At 51.1% G+C, this 25,903-nt stretch overlaps 1 protein-coding gene across 1 annotated transcript; it reads right to left on the bottom strand.

Moving 5' to 3' along the window:
* Nucleotides 1–4,021: 4,021 nt before the first annotated feature.
* Nucleotides 4,022–11,925, bottom strand: CNN1 (calponin 1). The gene is made up of 7 exons (XM_061422243.1): nt 11,753–11,925; nt 9,624–9,745; nt 6,063–6,129; nt 5,762–5,899; nt 5,455–5,565; nt 4,866–5,012; nt 4,022–4,773 (listed from the first exon to the last, which is right to left on the bottom strand). Exons 1-7 carry the CDS (start codon nt 11,813–11,815, stop codon nt 4,528–4,530), a joined length of 894 nt encoding a protein of 297 aa, XP_061278227.1. The 5' UTR covers nt 11,816–11,925; the 3' UTR covers nt 4,022–4,527.
* Nucleotides 11,926–25,903: the final 13,978 nt, after the last annotated feature.

Here is a 25,903-nt window from a genome sequence, read left to right as displayed (position 1 = left end):
CCAATGCGAAGAAATGTTGGTCTTTGTCCCTGGATCCTGGCACAAAGCTAAAACGCTTGGAATTTCCTGGGCAGCCACAGTATCTTCATCATTCATAAAGAGCCCAATTTTGCTCACTGGTGAGATTGTGCTAATGAGGTGATTTAGAATGGGGCCCTAGACATCCTTGGGGCTTCCCAAGTGGCACGACGGTAAAGACTCCACCTGCCAGTGCAGGAGACCCAGGTTCAATCCCTGTCGGGAAGATTTTTTAAAGGAGGAAATGGCAACCTATTCCAGTATTCTTGACTGGAGAATTCCATGGACAGAGGAGCCTGGTGGGCTGCAGTCTATGGGATTGCAAAGAGCTGGACACAACTTAGTGGCTAGACAACAACGAATCAGCATTACCCATAGTGTATGAAGTAAAGTGAAAGTCTCTCAGTCATGTCTGACTCTTTGTGACCCTATGGATTATACAGTCCATAGAATTTTCTAGGCCAGAATACTGCAGTGGGTAACCTTTCCCTTCTCCAGGGGATCTTCCCAACCCAGGAATCGAACCGGGGCGTCCTGCATTACAGGCAGATTCTTTACCAGCTGAGTCACAAGGGAAGCCCAAGAATACTGGAGTGGGTATCCTGTCCCTTCTCCAGCAGACCTTCCCGACCTAGGAATCGAACCGGGGTCTCCTGTATTGCAGGTGGATTCTTTAACAACTGAGCTATGAGGGGAGCCCCTCATAGTGTTTAGTATGCATTAAGTGCTCAATAACTAACACAGCTGAAGTGTCTGAGCACTCAACAGCCTCAGCATGGGACTGATTCCTGAGTAGGAATCAGCCAACCTACCAACCTTTGGGAAGGGGCCTAAAGGAGATCAACCTGAATATTCACTGGAAGGGCTGATGCTGAAGCTGAAGCTCCAATACTTTGGCCACCTGATGGGAAGCTGACTCACTGGAAAAGACCCTGATGCTGGGAAAGATTGAGGGCAGGAGGAGAAGGAGGGCAGCAGAGGATGAGATGGTTGGATAGAATCACTGACACAATGGACATGTTAGTTGCTCAGTCGTGTCCGACTGCGACCCCATGGACTGCAGCCCACCAGGCTCCTCTGTCCATGGGATTTTCTAGGCAAGAATACTGGAGTGGTTGCCATTTCCTTCTCCAGGGGATCTTTCCGACCCAGGGATCGAATCCATGTCTCCTCTGTCTCCTGCATTGCAGGCAGATTCTTTACCTGCCTGCAGGATATGAATCTGAGCAAACTCCAGGAGATAGAGGAGGACAGGGAACCCTGGAGGGCTACAGTCCATGGGGTCGCAGAGTCAGACATGACTTATTGACTGAACAACAACAATGGGACCTACAGATGAAGTGCTTTGAGAACAAGATCTGATGAACTTCTGCCTGTGGTGAACACTTAGAGGTGCCGGAACACATGGAAAGGATTCGGGAGTTCTACACCCCTCCCCATGCCTTGCTCTCTGTGCCCCTCCCTTCTGGCTCCTCCTGAGTTTGATCCTTCCATAATAAAACCAAAGTAATAATAAAACCAGTGATCTAATAAAAAGTAAAATGTTTCTCCAGGTTTTGTGAACCAGTGTAGTAAATTAACAAAATCTGAGGAGCGGGTGGAGGGAACCCCACCCCCATCCCACCCCACCTCTGGATCTACAGCTAGTCTGTCAGAAGCACAGGGAACAACCTGGACTTGTGACTGGCTCCTGACGTGGGGGAGGGGCAGTCCTGAACGGAACCCTTAACCTGTGGGATCAGGTGCTGTCTTGACGTAGTGTCAGAATTGAGTTAACTGATTTGTGGTGTTGGAAACAAAAACACACCTGAACAAGCAGACGGCAAGATCCCAGACAATCTGGTAGTCCTGGTGCTCTGGCAGCACGGGGCAGCTCAAAGCTCCTCCACGCAGCCCCATGAGCCTGGGCAGCAAGCGGAAGGATGATGGAAACTCTGTCCCAGGGCCACCCTGAGGACAGAGGCGCCCAGTGTGATTCCTGACACAGTGCCAGCAGATGGTGACCCACCAGGGCAGCAAGGAATATGAACAGCAGAGGAAGACGCTGAGCTGGCCAGAAGCCCTAGCCACCAGGCCCAGCCGTTGGGTCTGACGGGTGTCCCCCGAGGCCCACTCTGCCCTGACATGCCCCCAACCCGGTGCTCCCACCTTCCCTTCCAAGACTTCACTCAGGTGGGATCCCGTGGCCAAGGCAGGACCCAGTGGACATAGACAGAGTGATTGGACAGGCACCTGGGTTGGGGGCTGCTCTCTGCGGTCCAGGGAAAGGGGCCTTGCTCTTCTGTCAACTAGGGCCCGCCTACCCCAGTCTCACAGTCTAAGTGCTAATATGGTGCTGTTTTCCCGAGGAGGCAGGGCCCTGGGCCAGGCAAGGATCCTCCTCAGCATAGCTTCCCGCCGCTGGCCCTGGGGGAGCAGGACTCGGGGTAGCCAAGCCAAGAGCTCCTGGAATCTGCTTTACAAGGCTCCAAGGGTTGTGCAAGCGCAGGGGGCTCCTGATGTCCATCCCAGCAGGTCCCCCCCTTCCAGCCTTGCCCCGCCCCACCCCCCCAGCCCACCCTGGGGAGGTGGACTGCTGAGCCCCCAGCATGGCAGGCCACATCCTCTCCATGGAACCCTGGCAGTGGGTAACTTCTGGGCAGGAAAGCGGGAAAAGTGGGGTCCCCTCTGAGATGGGGAGAGTTGGGACCTCGTCCAGACTTCTGGGATCCCTGGCTGGCAGGCCAGGATTGGAGATGAGCCCTGAGCACAGGGCACAGTGTGAGCCAGGCACACAGGCCAGCTGCACCGTGTGGTCAGCTACTTAACTGCTCTGTGCCAGTTGGGAAAAGGCCATCACCCTGGGCATCCGGAGTGCCCATCTTCCCCACTGCCCTGTCCTCTCCCACCTCCCACAGTTTGGTTGTTGTTTAGTCGCTCAGTCATGCCTGACTATGCAACCCCATGGACTGTACCCCTACACGCTCCTCGTCCATGGAATTTCCCAGGCAAGAATACTGATGTGGGTTGCCATTTCCTCCTCCAGGGGATCTTCCCAGACCAGGAATTGAACTCGAGCCTTCTGCATTGGCAGGTGGATTCTTTACCACTGAGCCACCACGGAAGCCCCATAGTCTACTCCAGGACTCAAGGATTCTCTCTGCCCACAGGGGCTTCCAGGACTGGGCTTGTAGTCCATTCTCATGATCAGTGCCAAATACCATCCCCTGTCTGGAGGCATCATTTCATTGAAGCTTCCTGTGACTCCCACAGGCTTCAATGTCATCATTTTCCTGATGGGAAAACAGACCTAGGGAGGGGAGGTGACTTGCCCAAGGTCACTTGGCTAGCCAGCTCCAAAACTGTGATTCACATGGTATCTCACCCATCCCAATGCTGACCTCGACACGACCCACAGGCTCCCAGGGTAGGTACACGGGTGCTGAGCGTGTGTGTGTGTGTGTGTGTTGTGTATCTGTGTGAAGGTGTGTGTTTTTGTCTTGGGTAGGCGTGTGTACTGCACGTGTGAGTATCTGTGTGTGAAAAGGTGTGTGCACTAAGGCTGCAGGGAGTGTGTGTACACCATACACATGAAGTGTGCATTTGTGTGGATTTTGTCCGGGGGGGCGGTGTGAGTCCTGGGTCCACCGAGTACTGTGAGCTCAGTATGTATATCTTAGGTTGCCTACGTGTGAGTGTGTGTGCACCTGTGCAGGTGTGTGTGCAGGAAATGGAGTGTACCCTGCGCGTGTGCAGCAGCCACACAGGCCCCAGGACAGAGCGTCCCTAAGTGCTCAGGTGATGGTTGATGATGTTTAGTCGCTAAGTCGTGTCCGACTCTTTGCAACCCTATGGACTATAGCCCACCAGGCTCCTCTGTCCATGGAATTCTCCAGGCAAGAATATTGGAGTGGGTAGCCATTCCCTTCTCCAGGGAATCTTCCCAACCCAGAGATCAAACCCGAGTCCACCTACATTGCAGGCAGATTCTTTACTGACCAAGCCACAAGGGAGGCCCCTCGGGTGATTTTACAGCCATTTATTGTGCTCCAGTGAAGTAGAAAAAGAAAGTGCTCGCGTCACAAACGCCGCTGTCACATCCCGTAAGCCAGCTGCAAACCAAACCGCGTGTGTCCGCTGGGGGTCTGGGCATGCAGTTTGCACCCGCTGCGGGAATGGGGTGGGGAGGGGTTGACCCTTGGCTCTGGGGGCTTCGCTTGGGAGGGCTTCTTTTCCTGGCAGGGGGGGAACCCAGCTATGGGGAGTGGGGGACAGCGGGGTAGCTTTGCTCGGTGCGTCCTTTGGGTGCTGTGGGGAACACCCAGCTCCATGTTGGACCCTGCAGCACACCAGGGAGGAGCCCCCTCTCCACAGCCCCCCCCCACCTTCTGCTCCCCCCAGACGCTAACCCTGTAGGCAAGTGCCAGGGGGCCAGAGGAGCCATGCAGGGGGAGGGGGTCGGCAGGCCGGGCTAGGCCCTGCCAAGAGCAGCAGCCAGCCTCCCTGGGGGAAGGCGGGAGGCCCGGGGCCCTAGGCAGAGTTGTAGTAGTTGTGCGGGTGGTGGTTGTGGGCCGGCTCGCCCAGCTCAGGGTACTCAGGCGTCAGGCAGTACTTAGGGTCGTAGACCTGGCGGGGCAGCCCGTACACTGTCATGCCCCGCTGCGAAGCTCCCTTGTTGCTGCCCATCTGCAGGCTGACGTTGAGTGTGTCACAGTGCTCCATGCCCAGCCCCGGCTCAAAGATCTGCCGCTTGGTCCCTGGTGCAGTCATGCCGGCCTGCGGAGGGCAGCACAATGGTCAGGCCATAGAGGACCACGAGAGCCCCACCAGCCCGCCACACACAGGGCCCCCCTTGCTCCGCAACACACCTGGCTGGCTCCCTTGTTGGTGCCCATCTGCAGGCTGATGGTGGCCTGGTCCAGGGGCTGATCCGTGCCCAGCTTGGGGTCATAGAGGTGGCGCCGGGTGCCGTAAGCCGTCATGCCCTGCTGGCTGGCAAACTTGTTGGTGCCCATCTAGGGAGCCAGGAGGAGAGCCACACAGGGGTTACAAGATCCCACCGAGGGCAACCAGACATAACTGATGTCAGCAGACACACAGCCCTCTAATGAGGCCCTGTTTCCACACCACTGGGGCAACAGAATGGAAACTGAGGCTCACAGAAGGTGTGTCACATGACTGCTAAATGGCCTGATTTCCAGGGTTCAGCTACTCATCACCTGAGCAAGTGCACTAACCTCCAGGCCTCAGTTTTCCCATCTGTATAAAGGATATGACGGTAACAGTACCCACCCCCTAGGACTGTCAGAGGAGTGAGTTAGGGTACCGAAAATGCTAAGGGTTTCCTAAAGGCCACATATTCTGTACCCCCTGCCAACCCACCAAAGCCTACAGGGACCAGGGTGCCCTCCTCAACCACAGCTCATCAGCAAGACCCAGGCGAGGAAAGGGCCATACCTGCAGCCCGATAATGTTCCGCCCTTCTCTTAGCTTCTCTGGCTCAAATCTCCGTTCCTGCTTCTCCGCGTATTTCACTCCCACATTCACCTTGTTCCCTTTCGTCTTGGCCTGGGTGAGGAGGGGAGGGCCAGGGACTGACAAAGGAGCCTCTGGGCCACACAGCTGCATTTAAAACCCTGAGAGGCACCCGCTTTCCCTCTCCCACTCAAGCAGGGACTGGGGTGGGAGTACCATGCAGGGGGTGGGGTACAAGAAGCTCCACCCACATCCCAACCCAGAGCGCCCACCCTTCACCCACACTCACCATGCTGGCCAGGGCCAGAAGGGTGGACTGCACTTGCGTGTGGTTGGTGTTCTCGAACAGGTCGTTGGCCTCAAAGATATCGTGGGGCTTCACCCCGTACTTGGTGATGGCCTTGATGAAGTTGCCGATGTTCTCCAGCTGGAGGGGAGCCGGCAGCGGTCAGGGGTCGGGGGCATGGGCGGGGCTGGGTGGAGGTGGGCGGGGCTACGGGTGGAAGTGGGAGGGGGCTACGGGTGGAAGTGGGAGGGGGCTACGGGCCAGAGAGTTAAGAGACTAAAGAGTTGAGAGAGTCTGGGCTCACCTGATGCCAGTTCTGAGTGGACTCATTTACTTTCTTCACGGAGCCTGGCTGGAGCTTATTGATGAACCTACAAGGCGTAGGGGAGGGGGCTGAGGCAGGGGACTCCCTGCTGCCCGTATCCAAGCCCGGCCCAGGGGGACCAGGGGTCAGGGTGACAATCAGGGGGCGCCAGACTTTTTGCAGTTTCTCACTGCAGTCAGACCTCAGAGACAGCCCCACCACAAACCACCCAAACACGCGGGCTGGGAGATGGGAAACCAGCCTCAGGAAGCTGGACCCGTTCGGATCAGAAAGTCTCCCTATGGGAGGTGGAGAGTAGTCGTCTGGGGTGCCCCCGCCTCACTGGTGACCATGTTTCAGTTTCTTTTTTTTTTCCTTTGGCCGCACTGCACCACTTGAAGGATCTTAGTTCCCTGACCAGGGATTGAACCTGGGCCCTCAGCAGTTCAAAGCCCTGAGTCCTAACCACTTGACCACCAGGAAATTCCCCAGGATCCTTTTCTTATTCAAACCACTACCTCTGGGAGAGCCCACAGCTCAGCACTGGGGCCTCTTCTCAGGCCACCATCACCCTGGTGATCTCGTTCAGTCTCTTGACTTTTATTTATTTGGCTGCTCTGGGTCTTAGTTGTGGCATGTGGGAGGTTTTTTGTTTTGTTTTGTTTTTAGTTGCAATATGCAGACTCTAAGTTGTGGCATGTGGGATCCAGTTCCCTGACCAAGGATGAAACCCAGGCCCCTGCATGGGGAGTGTGGAGTCTTAGCCACTGGACCACCAGGAAGTCTCCAGTCTCTTGACTTGAAATGCCATTCATATGCCAATGACTCCCCCAAATCTTCCTGCAGCCCACCTCCCACTCTCCATTCCATCTCCCCACAGAGTAATAGTATATTTGCTCAGTCATGCCTGACTCTTTGCAACCCCATAGACTGTAGCCTGCCAGGCTCCTCTGTCCATGGATTCTCCAGGCAAGAATACTGGAGTGGGTTGCCATGCCCTCCTCCAGGGGACCTTCCCAACCCAGGGATGGAACCCAGGTATCCCGAATCACAGAGGGATTCTTTACTGTCTGAGCAACCAGGGAAACCATCTCCCCACTACATGTGGGTCTCAAACAAATGCATTTCACCGAGACTCCTGATACCCACCTCCCCCTACAGAACTCCCTCCATCTTCCGCAGCTCACTAAAAGCCCTCTACTGCCCTTGACACTCCTCTCCCTTTTTCTCACCCCACATCCAATCCCTCAGCAATTCCTTTGGCTCGGCCTCCTGAAGACTTCCAGAAGCCCACCTCCACCCTACTCTGAGCCACCAGTGTCTCTCTCCTGGGCTCCTGCCATGACCTCCCTGTGTGCTCCCACTTTCCATCTCGTGCCCTCCAGATGCTCGTAACCCTACAGCTAAAATGCCCTTCTTAGAACAATTCCAGGGACTTCCCCTGTGGCGCTAGTGGTAAAGAATCTGCCTGCCAATGCAGGAAATGCAGGAGACTCAGGTTTGATCCCTGGGTCAGGAAGATCCCCCGGAGGAGGAAATGGAAATCCACTCCAGTGTTCTTGCCTGGAAAATTCCATGGACACAAGAGCCTAACAGGCTACAGTCCATGGAGTCCCAAAGAGTCGGACGCGACTGAGCACACACGCACTCTCACCCCACAGGGCCAGGGTTTGATCCCTGATTGGGGAGCTAAGATCCTGCAAGCTGTGCAGTGTGGTCCCCAAAATTTCCATTATGGTTTATTGTAGGATATTAAATAGTTTTCTGTGCTATACAGCAGGACTTTGTATAACTTTGCTGTACAGCAGACGTGAACACAACTGCAAATCAACTATGTGCTCAGAGGCTCAGCTGTGTCCGACTCTTTGCAACCCATGGACTATAGAGCACCAGGCTCCTCTGTCCATGGGATTCTCCGAGCAAAGAACACTGGAGTATGGTGCCACTTCCTCCTCCAGGGGATCTTCCCAACCCAAGGATCAAAACCGCATCTCTTATGTCTCCTGCATCAGCAGGCAGATTCTTTACCACTAGTGTCAACTGAGAAGTCTATAAATCAACTATACTTCAATTACAACAACAAAAAAAAATCCTAAAGTAATTATCTTCCAATTAAAAGAAAATATTGGAACCTTGAAAAAGAAAAAAAAAATCCAGTTACTACCCAGTTCAAAACACTCCAATGCCTTGAGAATAAAAGCCTAACTCCTTAGCATGAATGACACAGCGACCCTGCACTATCTGGCCCCCAGCTAACTCCCTCCACTTTCCCTGGTCACTCCAGCCTCTTCAGCATCCTTGAACCCATAAGGCATGTTCCCACCCCAGAGCCTTAGCACTGGCTGTCCCCTCTACCTGACCCACTCTTCCCTAAGATGCCCCAGCAACAACTTCCCTCACTTCATCCGAGATTCTGCTCCAATGCTACCTCTTCAGAATGAGCTTCCAAGCCATTCTGTACAAAATAGCAACACTTCATTCCTCTGCCCACCCCCCATCCTTCCCAGCTTGACTTTTCCCCATGGTACTTCCCACCACAGGCCTGTATGTGCTTATTTCATCAATTATTTGTTCAATCATCTACAGCAGGACTAAAGTTCTGTATGCGCCCCAAATCAAGTCTATTTTGTTCACTACCCCCAGTGCCTATACCTGGCTGGCACACAGCAGGCGCTCCATAAATGCGCCTTCTCCATAAACAGGTGGGTGGCTCTGCACTCTTTAAGGCCTGGGACAGCAGACCATCCCCCCATTCCTTGGATATGGGTGAAAAGCATCCCCCAAGTCCCTTTCTTTCCAGCAGCTAGGGCTTGGTAACATGGTGACTTTGGGCAGCTTCTACAAGATTCCCAAGTACAAGCTCTGGCCCACATGGTTACCCTGCCCTGGGTCAGACTCAGAGATGCAGACAAGACCCAGGCTGGACTCAGGGTTCCTACCCAGAAATAGGATTGTGGTGAAATCTAGAAGGTAGAATCTAGAGTCAGGGCTTGGGAATTGTGAGGGCTGGTCTTTCTCTTGGTTATTAGGTTTTGAGAGGAGGAGAAAATCAGGACCCACTGAAATTATTGTGGCACATCCCTCAGATGTGTGTGCTCAGTCCCTAAGTCGTGAACGGCTCTTTGAGACCCCATGGACTATAGCCCACAAGGCTCTTCTGTCCATGAAGTTTACCAGGCAAGAAAGAATACTGGAGCGGGTAGCCATTTCCTTCTCCAGGGGGGATGTGGCTTGGTGTCTTTTAGCTGTGACCTCCCATTCTTGGGACTCCGGAGACAATAAATGCGGCTCCTCTGTATGCCTGGCAGTTCACACTCTAGGTTCTGAAGTCATTTCTGTTGGCACAGCGTGGGACTTTGGGTGACATGCTTTACCTAACTGGGCCTCTGTTTACTTTACTGTTAAATGGGTACAATGATTCTCTGCCACCTCAGAGTTCTGTTTGGAGGTGTCAGATATCAAGTGTCCAAGCTCTGACCTCATGGTCATTTTGAAGGGTTCAGGGAATTGAGATGAGGGGTTGGGGGGCAGCCCAAGTGGGCCACGGTTGCCCCCACTCACTCGCAAAGAATGATGCCGTCTTTAAGGCCGTCCATGAAGTTGTTGCCGATGCGGCGCCCCGTCACCCCCTCGATCCACTCTCGGAGCTCCTGCTCCCGCTGGTGGTCATACTTCTGGGCCAGCTGGGGGGTAGGGGGCAGAGAGAGAACAGTGAGGACACAGCGGAGAGTAGGGCTGGCTCCCTGGCCCAATCCAAGGCTCCCTAGTCCCGATCTCTTCCCTCATCCCTTCCCAACTAAGGCAATTCTGTCCCAGCGTCCAATGGAGGGGGGTGGCGGGGGGTGAGGGGGGGGGGCGCTGAGGACCAGAGTTGAGGTGGCACCTGCCCAGGGGGCCATTCCAGGCATTCTGAGGTTTGGCACCAGAGAACATGGTCTAAGGGGTGGGAAGAGAGATACTCAGAGCTGGGTGGGGGGCGGCGCCTGGCCTCTTGGTTTCCCCTCCGGACCAAACTTGGGGCTTAGCTTCCCCTGGCCCTGCCCCCTCCCTCTCCTGGATGCTTCAGGCAGGGGAGGAGGAGCCCAAAGGAGGTGCCCGGTATGCCGCCTTGCTGGGGGCTGGTCTGCCTTACATCCCTGTCTCAGTGTCTCTCCAGGTCCTCAGCGCTGGGGCTCCCTCTCGGGCTGGGGCTAGGGTCTGTTTTTGTCTCACTCCGGGCCTCATGCATGTCTGTATTTCTCTCTCTCTCCCCATCGCAGGATGTCCTCAGTCTCTCTCCCCGCTCTTTCCTTGGCTCTGTCATCCTGTCCCCATCTCTGCCTGTCTGGCTGGGGGTGGGGCTCATGGTTCGTCCATCTCTGCTTTCGTAGGTCTCTGTCTGTCTCTCCGACTCCAGGTTCCCTTCTTCCGATGGGGGGTGGCGGTGGGGGTGGAGGACTCAGCCCTTTCTCCGCCTCTTCACCCCTGACTCCATCTTATCTCACTCCAGGCTCGCCCTCCCCCATTCCGTCTCTCATGTCTCAGGCTTCCAGAATCTGTCTGCGTCTCTCCCTCCTCTCCTCTCCCACTTCGCACCCTCTCCGTATTTCCAGAACCCTCTACCCCAGCCCAGACTGGCTCCCGGCCCCTGGGGAACCCGGCTGCCCCTTTTCCTGGGGGAAGGGAAGGAGGAGGGGCGGCCCCCTCACCTGGCCCCGGCCCTGCCGCCCCCCTCCCCACCAGCCCGGCTTTATAAAGCAAACCGGCCCTTATATAGCGCGGCCCCGCGGGCCGGGCTCCCGAGGCCGCCTTATATGGCGCGGCGGCTCCGCACGGCTCTGGGGCCGGCGCTGGGGGAAGGGGGGGCGCGGCGCTGGGATCCGTCTCCCGCCCAAGCACTCGCCCCCCACCTGCCCCCTCCTCCAGCCCCGAGAATCCCCCCGACCCTAGTTTCCAATCCCAGCTCCTTCCTTCCTGCCTGTGGAACAGGCGATCCGAGCCTCAGTGTTCCCTTCTGTTAAATGGGACAGGGATTATTCCCCTAGTAGCGCTCATGGAGCGTTCCAGTGAGCTGGGGACTTCAAATTTGCAGCCCTGGAGACGCTGACCCCATTTTGATGTGGGGGTGGGAGCAAGTTCAAGGGCCCAATTCTTCACCTCCCTTATATAGGATCTGAGAGACTTGTCTCCCCTCTCTGAACCTCAGTTTACCCATCATAGCATGAAAGCCATGTGTCTTCTCAGCTCCAAAATCAGGAGATTCCGCTGTGTCCCTAATGCCCACCCTCTGCCCTTCCCCAGCTGTCTCCCTTTCCTTCACAGTTTCCCACATTTTGGGGCCCTACCTCCCAGGAACCCCAGCTCTGGAGCACACCCTCAAATTCAGGCCAGGAGTGTGCAAAATCAAGGAACAAAGAGGTTAACAGGGAACCCTGATCAGGCGGGGTTTTCCCAGTGGACCCACCGCCTCAGTTTACCTGTGACCGCCTGCGTGCCCACGCCACATTTATACCCCAGCAGTATAGCTGAGGGCTTTGGGATGCTCAGGCCAAGGAGGTAGGCAGCCCCCTCCCCATATTGGTCCTTTTTCTGTCTCAGGTTCCAAGTCACTTGGGACAGGCAAGAAGGGGGTCCAAGGAACCCCAAGAGCCCGGCCTCTGGCCTGGCAGGGCAAGTGGGCCAGGCTGGGGTGGGAGGCCCTCCAGCCCTACCTTGTTCTTGACCTCAGCCGACAGCCCGTAGGCGGGGCCTCGGTTGAAGTGAGCGGAGGACATGCTGGTTGATGGTGGGTGGGCAGCGGTGGCAGCGCGCTGGGGCCGGCGGCAGCAGCTGAAGCTCCGTCTGCACCCTCTTCCCTCCTCACACGTTTTTGAAGCTCTGGAGGCGGCCCGGGCCTCTTCCAAGACCGTCCCATTGGCCGTAGGGACCTGCCAAGGGGCGGGGCGCCCCCCACCTCGGCCACCCCCACTTCGTGATGTCAGGGCCTTGGTATTGGGAGCTGATTGTGTCATTGTTTCCACCTAGGGGGGCGGCCTGGGTTATTCTTTTTTTTAGGGGGGGGTTTGCTTGGCCAGGGGCTTCCCTGGTGGCTCAGACGGCAAAGAATCTGCCTGTAATTCAGGAGACCTAGGTTCGATCCCTGGGTCTGGAAGATCCCCTGGAGGAGGAAATGGCAACCCACTCTGGTATTCTTGCCTGGAGAGTTCCATGGACAGAGGAGCCTACACCGGCTACAGTCCATGGGGTCACAAAGAGTTGCACATGACTGATCGACTTACACTTTTCCCTTTCAGTTGCTTGGCCAGAGACCAACCTTGCCCCACTCTCCCCTGTTTACTGGGCCTCCGGCTGGGTCTCTTAATTTCTATTTGTCTGTCTCTGAGGCCATCTCTCCAGGTCTCTGAGGTCATCGCTCTTCGTTTCTCACCAGTCTTGAGGCAGACCTACCACCTGTGGTGGTTTATGAGTGCCACCCTGGATTTAAGTCCAGACACCAGCAGTCTATAAACGTAGGCCAGTCGTCTCTAAGCCCCTGTTGCCACATCTGGAAAATGGACTAATGATAGTGCTCAGGAGAGTGTTGAGAGGATCAGAAGAAATAATGCCTGGGAATTCCCTGGCAGTCCAGTAAAGACTCCACAATTCCATTGCAGGTGGCACAGGTTTGGTGCCTGGTCAGGGAGATTCTCATGCCACGGGGTTCGGCCCCCCCCCCCAAAAAAAAAAAAAACCACAGGAAGAAGAAGAAGAAATAGTGCCTCTGACACGTCTAGGGCAGAGCCTGGTACAGAGAGACTCAGGAAATAACATTATTTCTGCTGAGAATCTGGCACCCCACTTCTGTCCTCTCCAGCCCCTCATGAGGATCTAGGGGAGCAGAGATCCTGGCTCCTACCCTACCCATCGACATATGGGCTGTCTGAACCACGGAGTGGCTGTGTTAGTGGGTTCCAGGCCATGGGCACCCCCACATATCCCTGTTCCAGCCAGGCTGGCCTGGAATGAACACCTGTCAGCAGCCTTGCTGGCCAGGTCTCACCCCTGGACAACAGGGGTGGATGACATGCCCATATCATACCATGTAGGTTTAGGCCATGTTCCAACTGTGCTGCTGGAGAAGACTCTTGAGAATGCTATGGACTGCAAGGAGATCAAACCAGTCAATCCTAAAGGAAATCAATCCTGAGTATTCATTGGAACGACTGATACTGAAGCTGGAGCTCCAATACTTTGGCCACCTGATGCGAAGAGCTGAGTCATTGGAAAAGACACCAGTGCTGGGAAAGATTGAGAGCAGGAGAAGGAGGCGACAGAGGATGAGATGGTTGGATGGCATTATCGACTCAATGGACATGAATTTGAGCAAATTCTGGGAGACAGTGGAGGACAGAAGAGCCTGGTTTGCTGCAGCCCATGAGGTTTCAGAGAGTGTGACATGACTGAGTGACTGAACACCACCACCAACAAAAGTGACACTTGAATAAAATGCCAGCAAACTGTGATGTATCATACACATGGTATGTTAAGGACAGCAATTTGCTGGCTACCTGCTAAGAGCACAGTCATGATGAACTAATAGGAAAACAGCCCTTATGTCAGACCCTGGCCCAAGTGCTGCACATGTGTCATACCTCACCACACCCTTAGATGTGGATGTTGCTATTATTATATGCACTTTTCACATGGGAAACTGAGGCACGGAAAGGCAAGTGTGGACTGCCTTTTCCAGTATCACAGCTCACTAGTGGCAGAGTTTGAACCAGGGCCTCTGACCCTAATGCTATGAGGCTAAGGCAGGGTTTCTCAATTTTGGTACTGTTGACATCCAGACTGGATAATTCACAGTGGTGGGCAGGGGCGGGGGCAGGGCGCTGTCCTGGGCATTGTAGAACTTCCAAAGTCTTTTTTTCTTTCGGCTGTACTGCGGGGCATGTGGGATCTTAGTTCCCCACCAGGGATCGAACCCGTGTCCCCTGCAGTGGACGTACAGAGTCTTAACCACCGGACCACCAGGGAAGTCTCCTTGCAATCCTCCCCCCAAACAGAAACGTCTCCAGAGGTTGCCAAGGGTCTCTGGGAACAGTATGGGGGCGGGAGGGGGTGGCGGCAGATCGCTCTCATTTGAGACCCCGGGAGCTAAGGCAACTAAGGACAAGTTGATGGAGTGTAATGGTATGTTGAAGATAATGCTATAATACATAAAATGTAGCTAAGTACTGAGTGCTTTGGATCTGTTAACTCATTCCTCACAGCAGCCGTATGATGTGATGTGGGGTCTAAGCGATGCACAGAGAGGTGAAGCCGACTGCCCTCAGTCACACAGCTCGAGGGTGGTGGAGCGAGGATTCGAGGATTCCTCCGCGCCGATTCGAAGACCCTGCCCAAGCTGAGCGGTCCTCGGCGGCCCACAGGTCGCTACTGCGCATGCGAAGACCTTGGCCGAGCTCGGGGCCGGCGCCCCCTGGCGGATGAGGAGGGTGGGGGCGGGGCCTGGCGGCATCCGGGCAGCTTTGACACCACGCGCTGACTCACTCGGCCCCGCCCCCAGCCTGCGGCCGCTTGGCCATTTATAGAATCCGCGCTGGCTCTGAAGTCACTGCCCAGGCACGACGGGGGCGGGGTGGGGGAGCACTTGGCAGCCCCCCAGACGGGGCAGCCCGGGGTCTCCCTAGGGGGCATTCCGTTTTGGGTCCATTTGTCCCTCCAGTTCTGGGTCGATGTCTTCATCTCTTGCTGTGTCATTTGGCCGTTCTGTATCCGTTTCTCTGCGTCGCTTAGCCTTTTTCTGTCACAGCCTTTGTCTCTGCGTCTCTATGAATTTGCCTGTCTCACTGTCTCTTTCTCTCTGTCCCCATGTCTCCTCTATCATCTCTCCGTCTTTGTGTCTCTGTTTCTGTTTCACGCCTCTCGGTCACCGTTTTTCCTCTGTGTCCCTGCCTCTGTCTGATGGATGGGGCTAGAGGCGGAGAGAGGGGACTGAACCCCATCCCGAGGCCCCAGTCCTAGAGGACTCCCTCATCACTGGCCGCTCGGCGTGCAGGCCCCCTACTCAGCTCCTAAGTGGCGCTTCCCAGGCCAGCAGCCCTTCTGTGCCTCAGTTTCCCACCTAAATGGGAAGGATGGATTATGTAAGTCATAGTTGCCAGAGAGTCCCAGAACAGTCATGAAAGAACAGTTCTGTCTTTCTGTAATCTTAGGAGAGCCTAGAAACTTTGTCAGCTCTCTCTCTCTCTCTCACACACACACACACACACCTCTGTTCCTGTCTCCAGGAGACTCAGCCCTTTCTCCCTACACTTGCCTATCATGGCAGTCCTGGGTCTGCCAGCCCACCCAACACCTAACTTTCCCCTCCTCAAATGGCTTCTGTTTCTGGAGGGCTCACTCCATGCCAGGCACCCTTCCAGGCACAACCTCATTTGAGAGATTTAATCTCTTAAGTGAGATTTAAGATTAAAATTTCACTAAATGTCATTTCCACCCTCTTGGGGTGGAAAGTCTTAGACTCTTTTTTTTTTTTTTTTTGCCTCGCAGCATGTGGGATCTTAGTTCCCTAACCAGGAATCAAATCTGAACTCCTTGCATTGGAAACATAGAGTCTTAACCACCAGACCTCCAGGGAAGTCCCTTAGACTCTTTTTACAGATAAAGAAACCCAAGATTCAGAGAAACCAGGTCACTCTCCCAGGGTCACACTGCTCCTGCTGCTTCCAGATCCTTCCACGCATATTTCTTAGGTGCCCAAGCATGTTCTCACCTTTGTAGTCCCTTCCACCTGGACCCATTTCCACAAGATGCCTGTGTGCCCTCTCCCTCATTTCCTCTGCTCAGCTGTCCGCTCTTCAGAGAGGCCCTCCCTGACCACCTGCTCTAAAATAATAGCATCGCCCACCCCCAGACTGTGAGAAGATGGGCAAGGAGGGTGCTGTTCCATTAAGGGTTTGCACCCGGCAGTGGGTATGTTCACCTCCATAAAAGCTTCCATTTGAATAAGTGATTTTAAAAAGCCCCCACCACAGCCCCTGCCTAGCCTTCCCTGGTGGTACAGTGTAGAATGTGCCTGCCAATGCGGGGGACACGGGTTCGATCCCTGGTCAGGGAACTGAGATCCCACATGCCCAAGATGCAGCTAAGCCCAAGGGCCACAGCTACGGAAGCCCACACACCCTAGAGCCCGTGCTCTGCAATAAGAGGCCACAGCAATAAGAAACCTGCATGCTGCAACTAGAGAGTAGCCCCTGCTCATCGCAACTAGAGAAAAGCCTGAGGAGCTACGAAGACCCAACGCAGCCAAAAAAATTTAAAAAGAAGCCCCCCCCAACCCCTACTCTTTATCTCCATTTCTTACTTTCTTTTATTTGTCATCTCCTTCTTGCTTATTACCTCTCATCCTGCACAGAAACTCCACAAAGGCAGAGCTTTGCTTTTGTAGAGTTTTGTTCACTATTTTATCCCTAATACCCAGGACAGGGTTTGCACACAGCAAACAATGCTGAGTAAATGGAATTAAAATCAGTGAGCCAGGACTTGAACCCACATGAATTTGAAATGTTGGTGCTTAACCTCTCACAAAGGAAGGGCATAATTGCCCAGATCCTCTTGGACTGAGGACAGTTGAGATGGGGTCCGCTTTTCATTTTCATTCCAGCACTCCCCAAAATACCAGTTGGAGAGTGAAGAGAGGATTGGGGCACAGGCTGGGGTTGTCCCAGGCCTTTCTACAGTTGCCGACTCCGTCGTCCAGCCTTGAGCTTTGCAAAAAGGTGCTTTGCAGGAAAAGCATCTGGTTGAACAAGAGAACTTTTTTTTTTTTTTTTGGTATTTAGTTATTTACTTAGTTGTGGCATGCTTGATTTCCTTGAGGCACATGTGATCTTTTAGTTGCTGCGTGCAGGATCTAGTTCCCTGATCAGAAATGGAACCTGGGCCCCCTGCATTAGGAGCATGGAGTATTAGCCACTGGACCACCAAGGAAGTCCCTATGGACTGTAGCCCACCAGGCTCCTCTGTCCATGGGATTCCCCAGGCAAGAATATTCAAGTGGGTTGCATTTCCTTCTCCAGGCGATCTTCCCCACCTAGAGACGGAAACTGACTCTTAAATCTCCTGCACCAGCAGGTGGGTTCTTTACCACTAGTGCCACCCGGGAAGGCAGGGAGTCCCTAAGAGACCTTTTTTAAAAAGTGAGCCAGATTGGCAAAAATCGTAACACTTGACAACAGACAGTGCTGGGAGACTTAGGGAACATCACTGATAGGAATGGCAGTTGGTCCATAGCCTTCAAAATGATAAGTGTCCTTACCTTTTCTGGTGACTGATTTTACATGTCAGGTCAATTGGGCCAGGGGGTGCCCAAATACTTGGTCAAATGTTATTCTGGTTGTGCCTATGAGGGTGTTTTTGGATGAGATTAATATTTGAATTTGCAGACTGAGTAAAACAGATTGCCCTCCTCAATATGGATGGACTTCATCTGATCAGTTGGAAGCTCGAATAGAACAAAACGTCTGATCTCCCAACCCCCTCCATCCAGTAAGAAGGAACTCTTCCTGCCCAACTGCCTTGAAGTGGGACATGGTTCTTTTCCTGCCTTTGGACTGAAACATCAGCTTCTCTTAGGTCTCAAGGCTGCCTGCCAGTTCTCAGATGGACCTTATACTGTTGGCTGTCCAGATCCTCAGACCTTTGTTCTTGGACTTGAACTACATCATCTATTCTCCTGGGTCTCCAGCTTGCCAACTGCAGATCTTTAGTCTATAGCCACATAATAAATCTGTCTCTCTTCCTCTCTCTCTCTCTCATATATGTACATTGGGTTGACCAAGATGTTCATTCGGATTTCTCGTATGAACTTTTTGGCCAACCCAATATATACACACACACATATATATATTTTTTTCTATTGGTTCTGCTTTTCTGGAAAGCCCTATCTAATATATTTTCTGAACCACCAAATCTCTTTTTTAGAATATTCTTAACGACGAATATGTGTAGGCGTGGAGTGATTTTTTGCAGGGAGCCTTTTAAAAACAAGTCACACTGTAGATCTGTCAACATGGAACAGGTGAGAGTCAAAGATGATGGCAGAATATGAGCACTTTGTTTCAGTAAAAGAAAGGCACTATGGTGCTGCGGTTAAGAGTGTGGGGCTCTGGATCCATATTCCATGGGTTTGGGACATGCCCTGGTGGTTACTGGCTGTGTGACCTAGGACAGGAGTCTTGACCTCTCTGTGCCTCAGTTTCCTCCTCTGGGAAATGGGTATATTAATAGTGCCTGCTTCAGTAGTCCTGTTTGTTTTTTAACTTTTTTGTTTGTTTTGCCACACTGCAAGACATGTGGAACTTCTCCACCAGGGATCAAACTTGTGCCCCCTGCAGTGGAAGCGTGGAGTCCACTGGACCACCAGGGAAGCCCTGTTTTTAACTTTTTATTTGGAGATAATTTTAGGCTTACAGAAAAGTTGCAAAAAATAGCACAGAGAGTTCCCAAATACCCTTCACCCTGCTGCCCTGGCTGTTAACATCTTACATAACCATAGTACATTTATCAAAACTAAGAAACTAACCTTGGCACAATACTATTAATAAACTACAGACTTGCTTTGGATTTCTCCAGTTTTTTTAACTCATGTTCTTCTGTTTCAGAACCCAATCCAGGGTCCCTCATTGCATTTAGTTTTCATATCTTCTTAGACTCCTTTGCCTGTGATAGTCCCTCAGTCTTTCCTGACCTTGACACTTTTGAAGAGTACTGGTCAGTAATTTTCTAGCCTGTCTTTCAGTTTGGTTTTTCTTGATTAGCCTGGAGATTTTGAATTACTGGAAAGGATACCAGAAAAGTGATGCTCCCTTCCATACCAAGGGCTAATGATGTCACTATGACTCATTGCTGGCGATGTTAATGTTGGTCCCTTGGTTAAAGTGATGCCTGCCAGAATGCTCCACTTCGAAGCTGCTATTTTCTTCCAGTTATTTTGAGAATTGCATGTTTAAGGGTCTACATAAGGGCTTCACATATATTATTGTGCTCTGTTTTTAAAAAATAACAAAATATATGTATAAATGCCTGTGTTTGAATCAACTACTTCTGGAAGGATAAATAAGGAGAGTTGCATCTGCCTCAGGAGGAAGAGAAACACAGAGGGCGGTTAAGGCTGTGACCACATTGGTGACCCCACCACCGCCCGCTGCCTCGAGCCTTCTTCACCCACAGCTCAGCTGAGCAGAGCGAACTCCACCTACTCAGGGCTTGGCATGCCCAGCAGAGGGCAGTAGTACGCCCAGCGGCTGCCCACGTGGCTGTCAACGTGCTGGGGCGGGGGTGCGCCAGCCCTCCTGGACCGGCAGTTGATTGGCTGCAGCCCCTCTTAGGTTGGCCAATCACAGGAATCTGCGAGACAGATGTTCTGTGGCTGCGCAGAGTCGCTGAGGCATCCTAAGGATGGCTGCATCTTTCTGTCCCCCTGTCTGTGCCCTGCTTCATGGAGGCCAAGGCTTGCAAAAGTGGCTTTATGGGAGCGGAGAACTGTCCTCTCCGGGAGCCTCTGCTACTGCCAACCCCTCTTATTTTGTGCTAATCTATTTGAGTTGTTAACAGCCTAAAACCAGGGCTTTCCGGGAGCAGCCCAGGAGCCCCTCACACCACTCTGACCTCCTCATATTCCCCTGTTCATTCCAGCCAATCACAAAGGGCCTTTGCAGTTGCCCCTTGTACCCGGTGTGTGTGTGTGTACATGTGTGTGCATGCTCAATCATTTCTGACTCTTTGCAACCTCATAGACTGTAGCCCGCCAGACTCTTCTGTCCATGGGATTTCCCCAGCAAGAATACTGAAGTGGATTGCCATTTCCTCCTCCAGGAGATCTTCCCGACCCAGGGATAGAACCCGTATCTCATGTGTAGGCAGGCAGATTCTTTACCATTGAGCCATCTGGATAGCCCCATGATAAGGTGAGTCCCCTGTAATAAGAATAGCATAGGGAATCCTCTGGTGGTCCAAAGGTTAGGACTGGAGGTCCGAGCTTCCACTGCAGGGGGCATGGGTTTGATCCCTGGTAGGGGAACTAAGATCCACATGCCAGGATGGTGCAGCAAAAAAATTTTAAAAATACCCCCAATAAAACCCTGCATACACTTATATCGCTGTTTGCATAGATAAATTCAATTAAATCTCAAACAAACAACCCTATAAGGTTATTATACTTGGCCCATTTCAGGAGTGAGACGATCAAGGCACAGATGGAGTAAGCACTAGCCCAGACCCACGAAACTAGATTAACAGAGCCTGTCTCTACTTGAGCTTCCCAGGTGGCGCTAGTGGTAAAGAACCCGCCTGCCAATGCAGGTTGGACTAAGACACACGGGTTTGATACTTGGGTCGGGAAGATCCCTGGGAGAAGGAAGTGGTAACCCCCTCCGGTATTCTTGCCTGGGAAATCCCACGGACAGAAGAGCCTGGTGGGCTGCCATCCATAGGGTTCACAAAGAGTGGGACACAACTGAAGCGACTTAGCATGCACAAGCACATCTCCGTCACTAATGATAATGTTGAAAACTCAGTGCCTGGCTCAAACATTTGTTGAACAAGTGAAGGAATCCACATCACTTCCACCTTTAATATTTCATTCCCACATTTCAGGTGAGAAAACTGGGGCCGCCCAGGTGTATTTACAAATACACACCTCCGCCTCTTACCCCCCACCCCTCCTCCCACCCCCAACAAGTCCAGTCTCGCATTGCTCACTCACTCCTTCCCCAAGCAAACTCCTAAGTCCCCCGTGCTGTTGGCCTAGTTAAAGATGGGGTCTGCCTCCTTACGAGGCGGGACCAAGGACTTTCCACCTTTCTATTGGCGTTTCTCCCTTTGGGGCGGGACCTCTCTAAACCGGCGGTCTTGATTTGCTGTCTCCCTGGCGGCTCGTGACCCGGAACATCTCTGGGCAACATGGCGGCGCCCAGCAGCAAGACAGAACGGGCAGGGATTCCGCGGCCAGCCGCGTGAATAGGTAGGTCGCGCGTGGGGAGGCAAGCGCGAACTTCTGGGAACCGGGGAAGCCCGTTCTGGGCTGTCAGTGCGGGAGGGAGGCTTCGGAGGACCCCGGTTTCCGGGCCAGGGCACCATGACCTTTCGGCGTACCGGGCCGGGATGTGCTGGCAAAAGCCGCACTCAGTTTACCTACGTCTCCACGTCCCTAATCTCCAGTTTTGCAGATGAGACAGCTGAGGCTCAGAGAGATTAGAGCTTTCTTTCACGGTCACGCTACAAGCCGGCCGCTAGGCTGGAATTCGACGCCTGGTCTGTCGCTGTCACCCAAAGGAGTCAAAATCCTGGCAGCCAGCCTCAGAGCTGTTGTAGGTACATCCTGCCTAGGGGTTCAGATTTTTAGAAGTTTGGTAGAAATTTAGCTCTTCCTGATTCAACTGATACTTGTTGGGTACCTATCAACTGATACTTGTTGGGTACCTACATTATACCAGGCACTGTCCCAGACACAGCAATAAGGCAGACACACACACACACACACACACACACACACACACACACAGTCCCGGGTGCTAGAGACACAGCAATAAGGCACACACACACGTCCCGGGTGCTGGAGACACAACAATAAGGCAGACACACACAGACATACACACACACACACAAGTCCCGGGTGCTGGAGACACAGCAATAAGGTAGACACACACACACACACAAGTCCCGGATGCTGGAGACACAGCAATAAGGTAGACACACACACACACACAAGTCCCGGGTGCTGGAGACACAGCAATAAGGTAGACACACACACAAACACACACAAGTCCCGGGTGCTGGAGACACAGCAATAAGGCAGACACACACACACACTGGAGACACAGCAATAAGGCAGATACACACACACACACACACACACACACACACACACACACACACACAATCTCCCCAGGGAGTCAGACATTGAACGAATCAGAAATAAGGGAAACATGTGATTTCAGATGCTAATAACTGCTTAAAATGCATTCATCAGGGTAATGGGGCTTTAGATTGGGAGTGGGGTGGTGATCAGGAAAGGCTTCTTATTTGACTATAGACCTGAATGACCAGAGACTGATCTGGGGGAATAAATTCTGAACAGAGAGAAAAGCAAGTTCAAAGGCTCTGAGATGAGAATAAAGCCAACTTGTTTAAGAAACAAGTGTAGCTGGAGCTATCAGTAATAAGAGGTGAGTTTTGAGGGGCAGATTCTGATTTAATTTTGTGTGCTGTTTCAGTGATTTTAGGCAGAGAACACTAAATTTACTTTACATTTTAAGAAGCTCCCTCTGACCACTGCAGGGAGAAATGACTGGAGGCAGGTAAGGAAAGAAGTTGAGACCGGATAGGTGAAAAGAGATCATGGACTGGAGTGGTGGCCTGCAGATGCAGAGAAATGGATGCATTTAATATGGATTTGGAAGCAACAGGAGTAGCTGATGAATTGGACTGGGGGAGTGAGGGATACAGTGGACTCAGAATTCCCAGGTTTGTGATCTGAGTGACTAGCAGTGGTGATGTCATTGGCTAAGATGAGGAGAGACACATTTAAGCAGGGATATGATTTGGAGCAAAATAAGTTTGAGATGGCTGGGGAAAATACCAAAGTGGCAGTTAGGTCAGGAGACTTGGGTTCAGGACTGGTGATAAACATTTAGGAGCATCAGCACATTGATCATCATTTCTCAGACCTTAACACACAGAGGAGAAACCTGGAGTTTTGTTAAAATGCAGATTCTGATTCAGTGGGTCTGGATTAAGGCTGAGATTTAGCATTTCTAATAAGCTCCCAGATGATAATACAAATGCAGCTGGTGCCATAGATACTCTTTGAATAGCAAAGGTTTAGAATAAGGTCTTAATCTCAGGTGTGTGTTAGAGTCATTGGGGTGCTTTAAAATGCTAATACCTAGGCCCTACCTTTGTATATTTTGATTTAGTACATCTGGGGTATGGCCTGGGCATGGGAATTTTTTAAAGCTCCCAAGATAATTCTAATATGAACAAAGTTAAAAAACCATTAGAGCTGTCTACAGTAATACAGAGAGGAGAGGAACACCACTTTTGGTAGTTAAATGATGTCTTAAAATAGCAGACAGATAAATTCAGAACGTGGGATTCTTCACAGCCTTACTACACAGAATTCGGTCTCCAGACCAGCAGCAATCAGCATCACTTGGATGTTTGTTAGATGTACAGTTTCTGGCTCCACTGGACCTGCTGAATCAGGATCTGCATTTTAATAAGATCCTCAGTGATTCATCTGCACATTCAAGTTTGCAAACATTGCAGACTTTAGAGAAGGAAGCAGGGCTTGCTGACTGGCTAAAAAACAGGCCTGGGTGCTAGGAAGAAAATCAAGAGTGTTAACATGGGAGGAGGGCTTCACACATGCGAGATACTTCTGAGAAATTGAGCAAAATGAGGCCAAAGAAATAATCACTGGCTTTGTTAAATGGAGAACACACAAGGGGTCTTTACAGGAGTGCTGTCAGTGGAGTGGCTGGGGCAGCAGCCAAGTAGGAAAGAGTGAGAAAGGAGTATAATATGCAGACACCTCTTGGGAGAAGCTGTGCTATAAATGGAACAGAGATGTGGAGCAGAGGCGGAAGGAGATGCTAGAGAAAGTTTAAATGGTGGTAAGAGTGAGCCAAATACTTCCCAGCTCATTTTATGAGGCCAGCATTACCCTGATACCAAAGCAAACAGATATGACATGAAATGAAAACTCCAGCCCAGGTTCTCTTATGAATATGGCTGCACAAGTCCTCAACAAAATACTTGCAACCCAATCTAGCAGCAAATAAAAAGAATTATACAGCATGACCAAGTGGAATTTATCAGAGAAATGCAATATGAGTTTAACAGTTGAAAATTAATGTAATACATGATATTAATAGACTAAAAGGACAAAATTCACACGAGTTCAATAGATGCAAAAAAAAATCATTTGACAGAATAAAATGAATGCCCTTTCTGATAAAAATACTCGGCATCTAGTAATAGAAAGGAATGTCCTCAACCCAATAGGTCATCTGTGGACAATCCTATGGCTGACATCATAGTTAATGACGAAAGACTGGATGCTTTCCCCCTAAGATCAGGAACAAGACAAGAATGTGCACTCTGGCCACTTCTATTCACCTTTGCACTGGAGGTTCAGCAAGGACACCTGGGCAAAAAAAAAAGAAATAGAATGCATCCAGTTTAAAAAAGAAGATGTAAAGCTATCTTTCTTTGCAGATAACATGATCTTGGATGTAGAAAGTCCTAGGGTATCCGATTAAAAATATATATATATTAGGACTAATGCAAGTTCAGCAAAGTTGCAAGGTACAGGATCAACGTATAAAAAATAAACTGCGTTTCTGTACACTAGCAATGAACAATGTGAAAATGAAATTTCACAATAGCTTTATAAAGAATAAGATACAAATAAACTTAACAAAAGAAGTAAAGGGCTTCTACACTGAAAACTGTATAATACTTTTGAGAGAAATTAAAGAAGATCTAAATAAATGGAGGGCTTCCCTGGTGGCTTAGTGGTAAAGAATCCGCCTGCTAATGCAAGAGATGCAGGTTCCATCCCTGGGTCAGGAAGAGCCCCTGTCAAAGGAAACCCACTCCGGTATTCTTGCCTGGGAAATCCCATGGTCAGAGGAGCCTGGCAGACTGCAGTCTATGGGGTCTCAGAAGAGTCAGTCATGACTTAGCGACCAAACCAACAACAACAAATAAATGGAAAGGTATCCCATGTTCATGGATCAGAAATCTTAATATTCAGTCAGTTCACTCGTTCAGTGTGTCCGACTCTTTATTTCCCAAATTGATCTACAGATTCAACACAATCCCTATCAGAATCTGAGATTTTTTTTTTCCAGAAATTGACTGCTGATTCTTACATTTTATATGTAATAGTGAACGATCCAGAATAGCCAAATAATATTGTAAAAGAAGAACAAAGTTGCAGGACTTAATACTTCCCAATTTCAAAACTTACAAAGCTACAATAATCACAACAATGTGTTACTGCTCAACATATAGATCAATAGGACAAGAATTGAGAGCCCAGAAGTAAACCCTTATGTTTATGGTCAGTTGATTTTCAACAAGAGTAACAGGAAGAAAAAAATAGTCCTTTCAACAAATAGTATTAGGACAAGTGGATACCCATATGAAGTGAACCCCTTCCTCATACCAGCCATTTAGAAAGATTAATTCAAAGTGGATCAAAGATTTAAATGTAAGAACTAAAACTCCTAGAAGAAAACATAGGAGTAAATCTTCATGACCTTGAACCAGGCAATGGTTTTTTTGGATACAACATCAAAAGCACAGCTATAAAAGAAAAACAGAAAACTGGACTTTGTTGGAATTAAAACTGTGTGTTGCCGGAGAAGGAAGGGGCAACCCACTTCAGTAGTCTTGCCTGGGAAATCCCATGAACCGTGGAGCCTGGTGGGCTATAGTCTATGAAGTTGTAAAGAGTCAGACATGAATGAGCGTGCGCACACACGCACAATAGTAATAACAACTAACACTCAAAAAACATTTCCTAAGAGCCTTTCCTATTCTAAACCTCTTATTTAAACAACAACAACAAATTGTGCTGCAAGTAATAACATGAAAGTGAAAAGACAACTCAAAGAATGGGAAAAAGCAGTTGTGAACCATAAAGGTCTAAGCGACTGAATTGAACTGATCCAGAACATAAACAACTCAATAAAACCACTCAATAGTAAAAAAAACATAACCTAATATTCAAATGGAGAAAGAATCTAAATAGACATTTCTCTGAAAATGATACACAATGGACAGTAAGCCCATGAAAAGATGCTCAA

Source organism: Bos javanicus, chromosome 7 (assembly GCF_032452875.1).
Source record: "Bos javanicus breed banteng chromosome 7, ARS-OSU_banteng_1.0, whole genome shotgun sequence".
NCBI classification, from domain to species: domain Eukaryota; kingdom Metazoa; phylum Chordata; class Mammalia; order Artiodactyla; family Bovidae; genus Bos; species Bos javanicus.
Note: the sequence above shows the minus strand (reverse complement) of the source record. Positions and strands in the feature narration are given on the sequence as shown.

Bases quoted from the DNA above. Each gene is read 5' to 3' on its own strand.
- CNN1 (XM_061422243.1), bottom strand. From the start codon at position 11,815: ATGTCCTCCGCTCACTTCAACCGAGGCCCCGCCTACGGGCTGTCGGCT. The intron at 6,130-9,623 runs GTGAGTGGGGGC...TACGCCTTGTAG, and splicing joins GACGGCATCATTCTTTGCGA to GTTCATCAATAAGCTCCAGC. The intron at 4,774-4,865 runs GTGTGTTGCGGA...TGCCCTCCGCAG, and splicing joins CCAACAAGGGAGCCAGCCAG to GCCGGCATGACTGCACCAGG.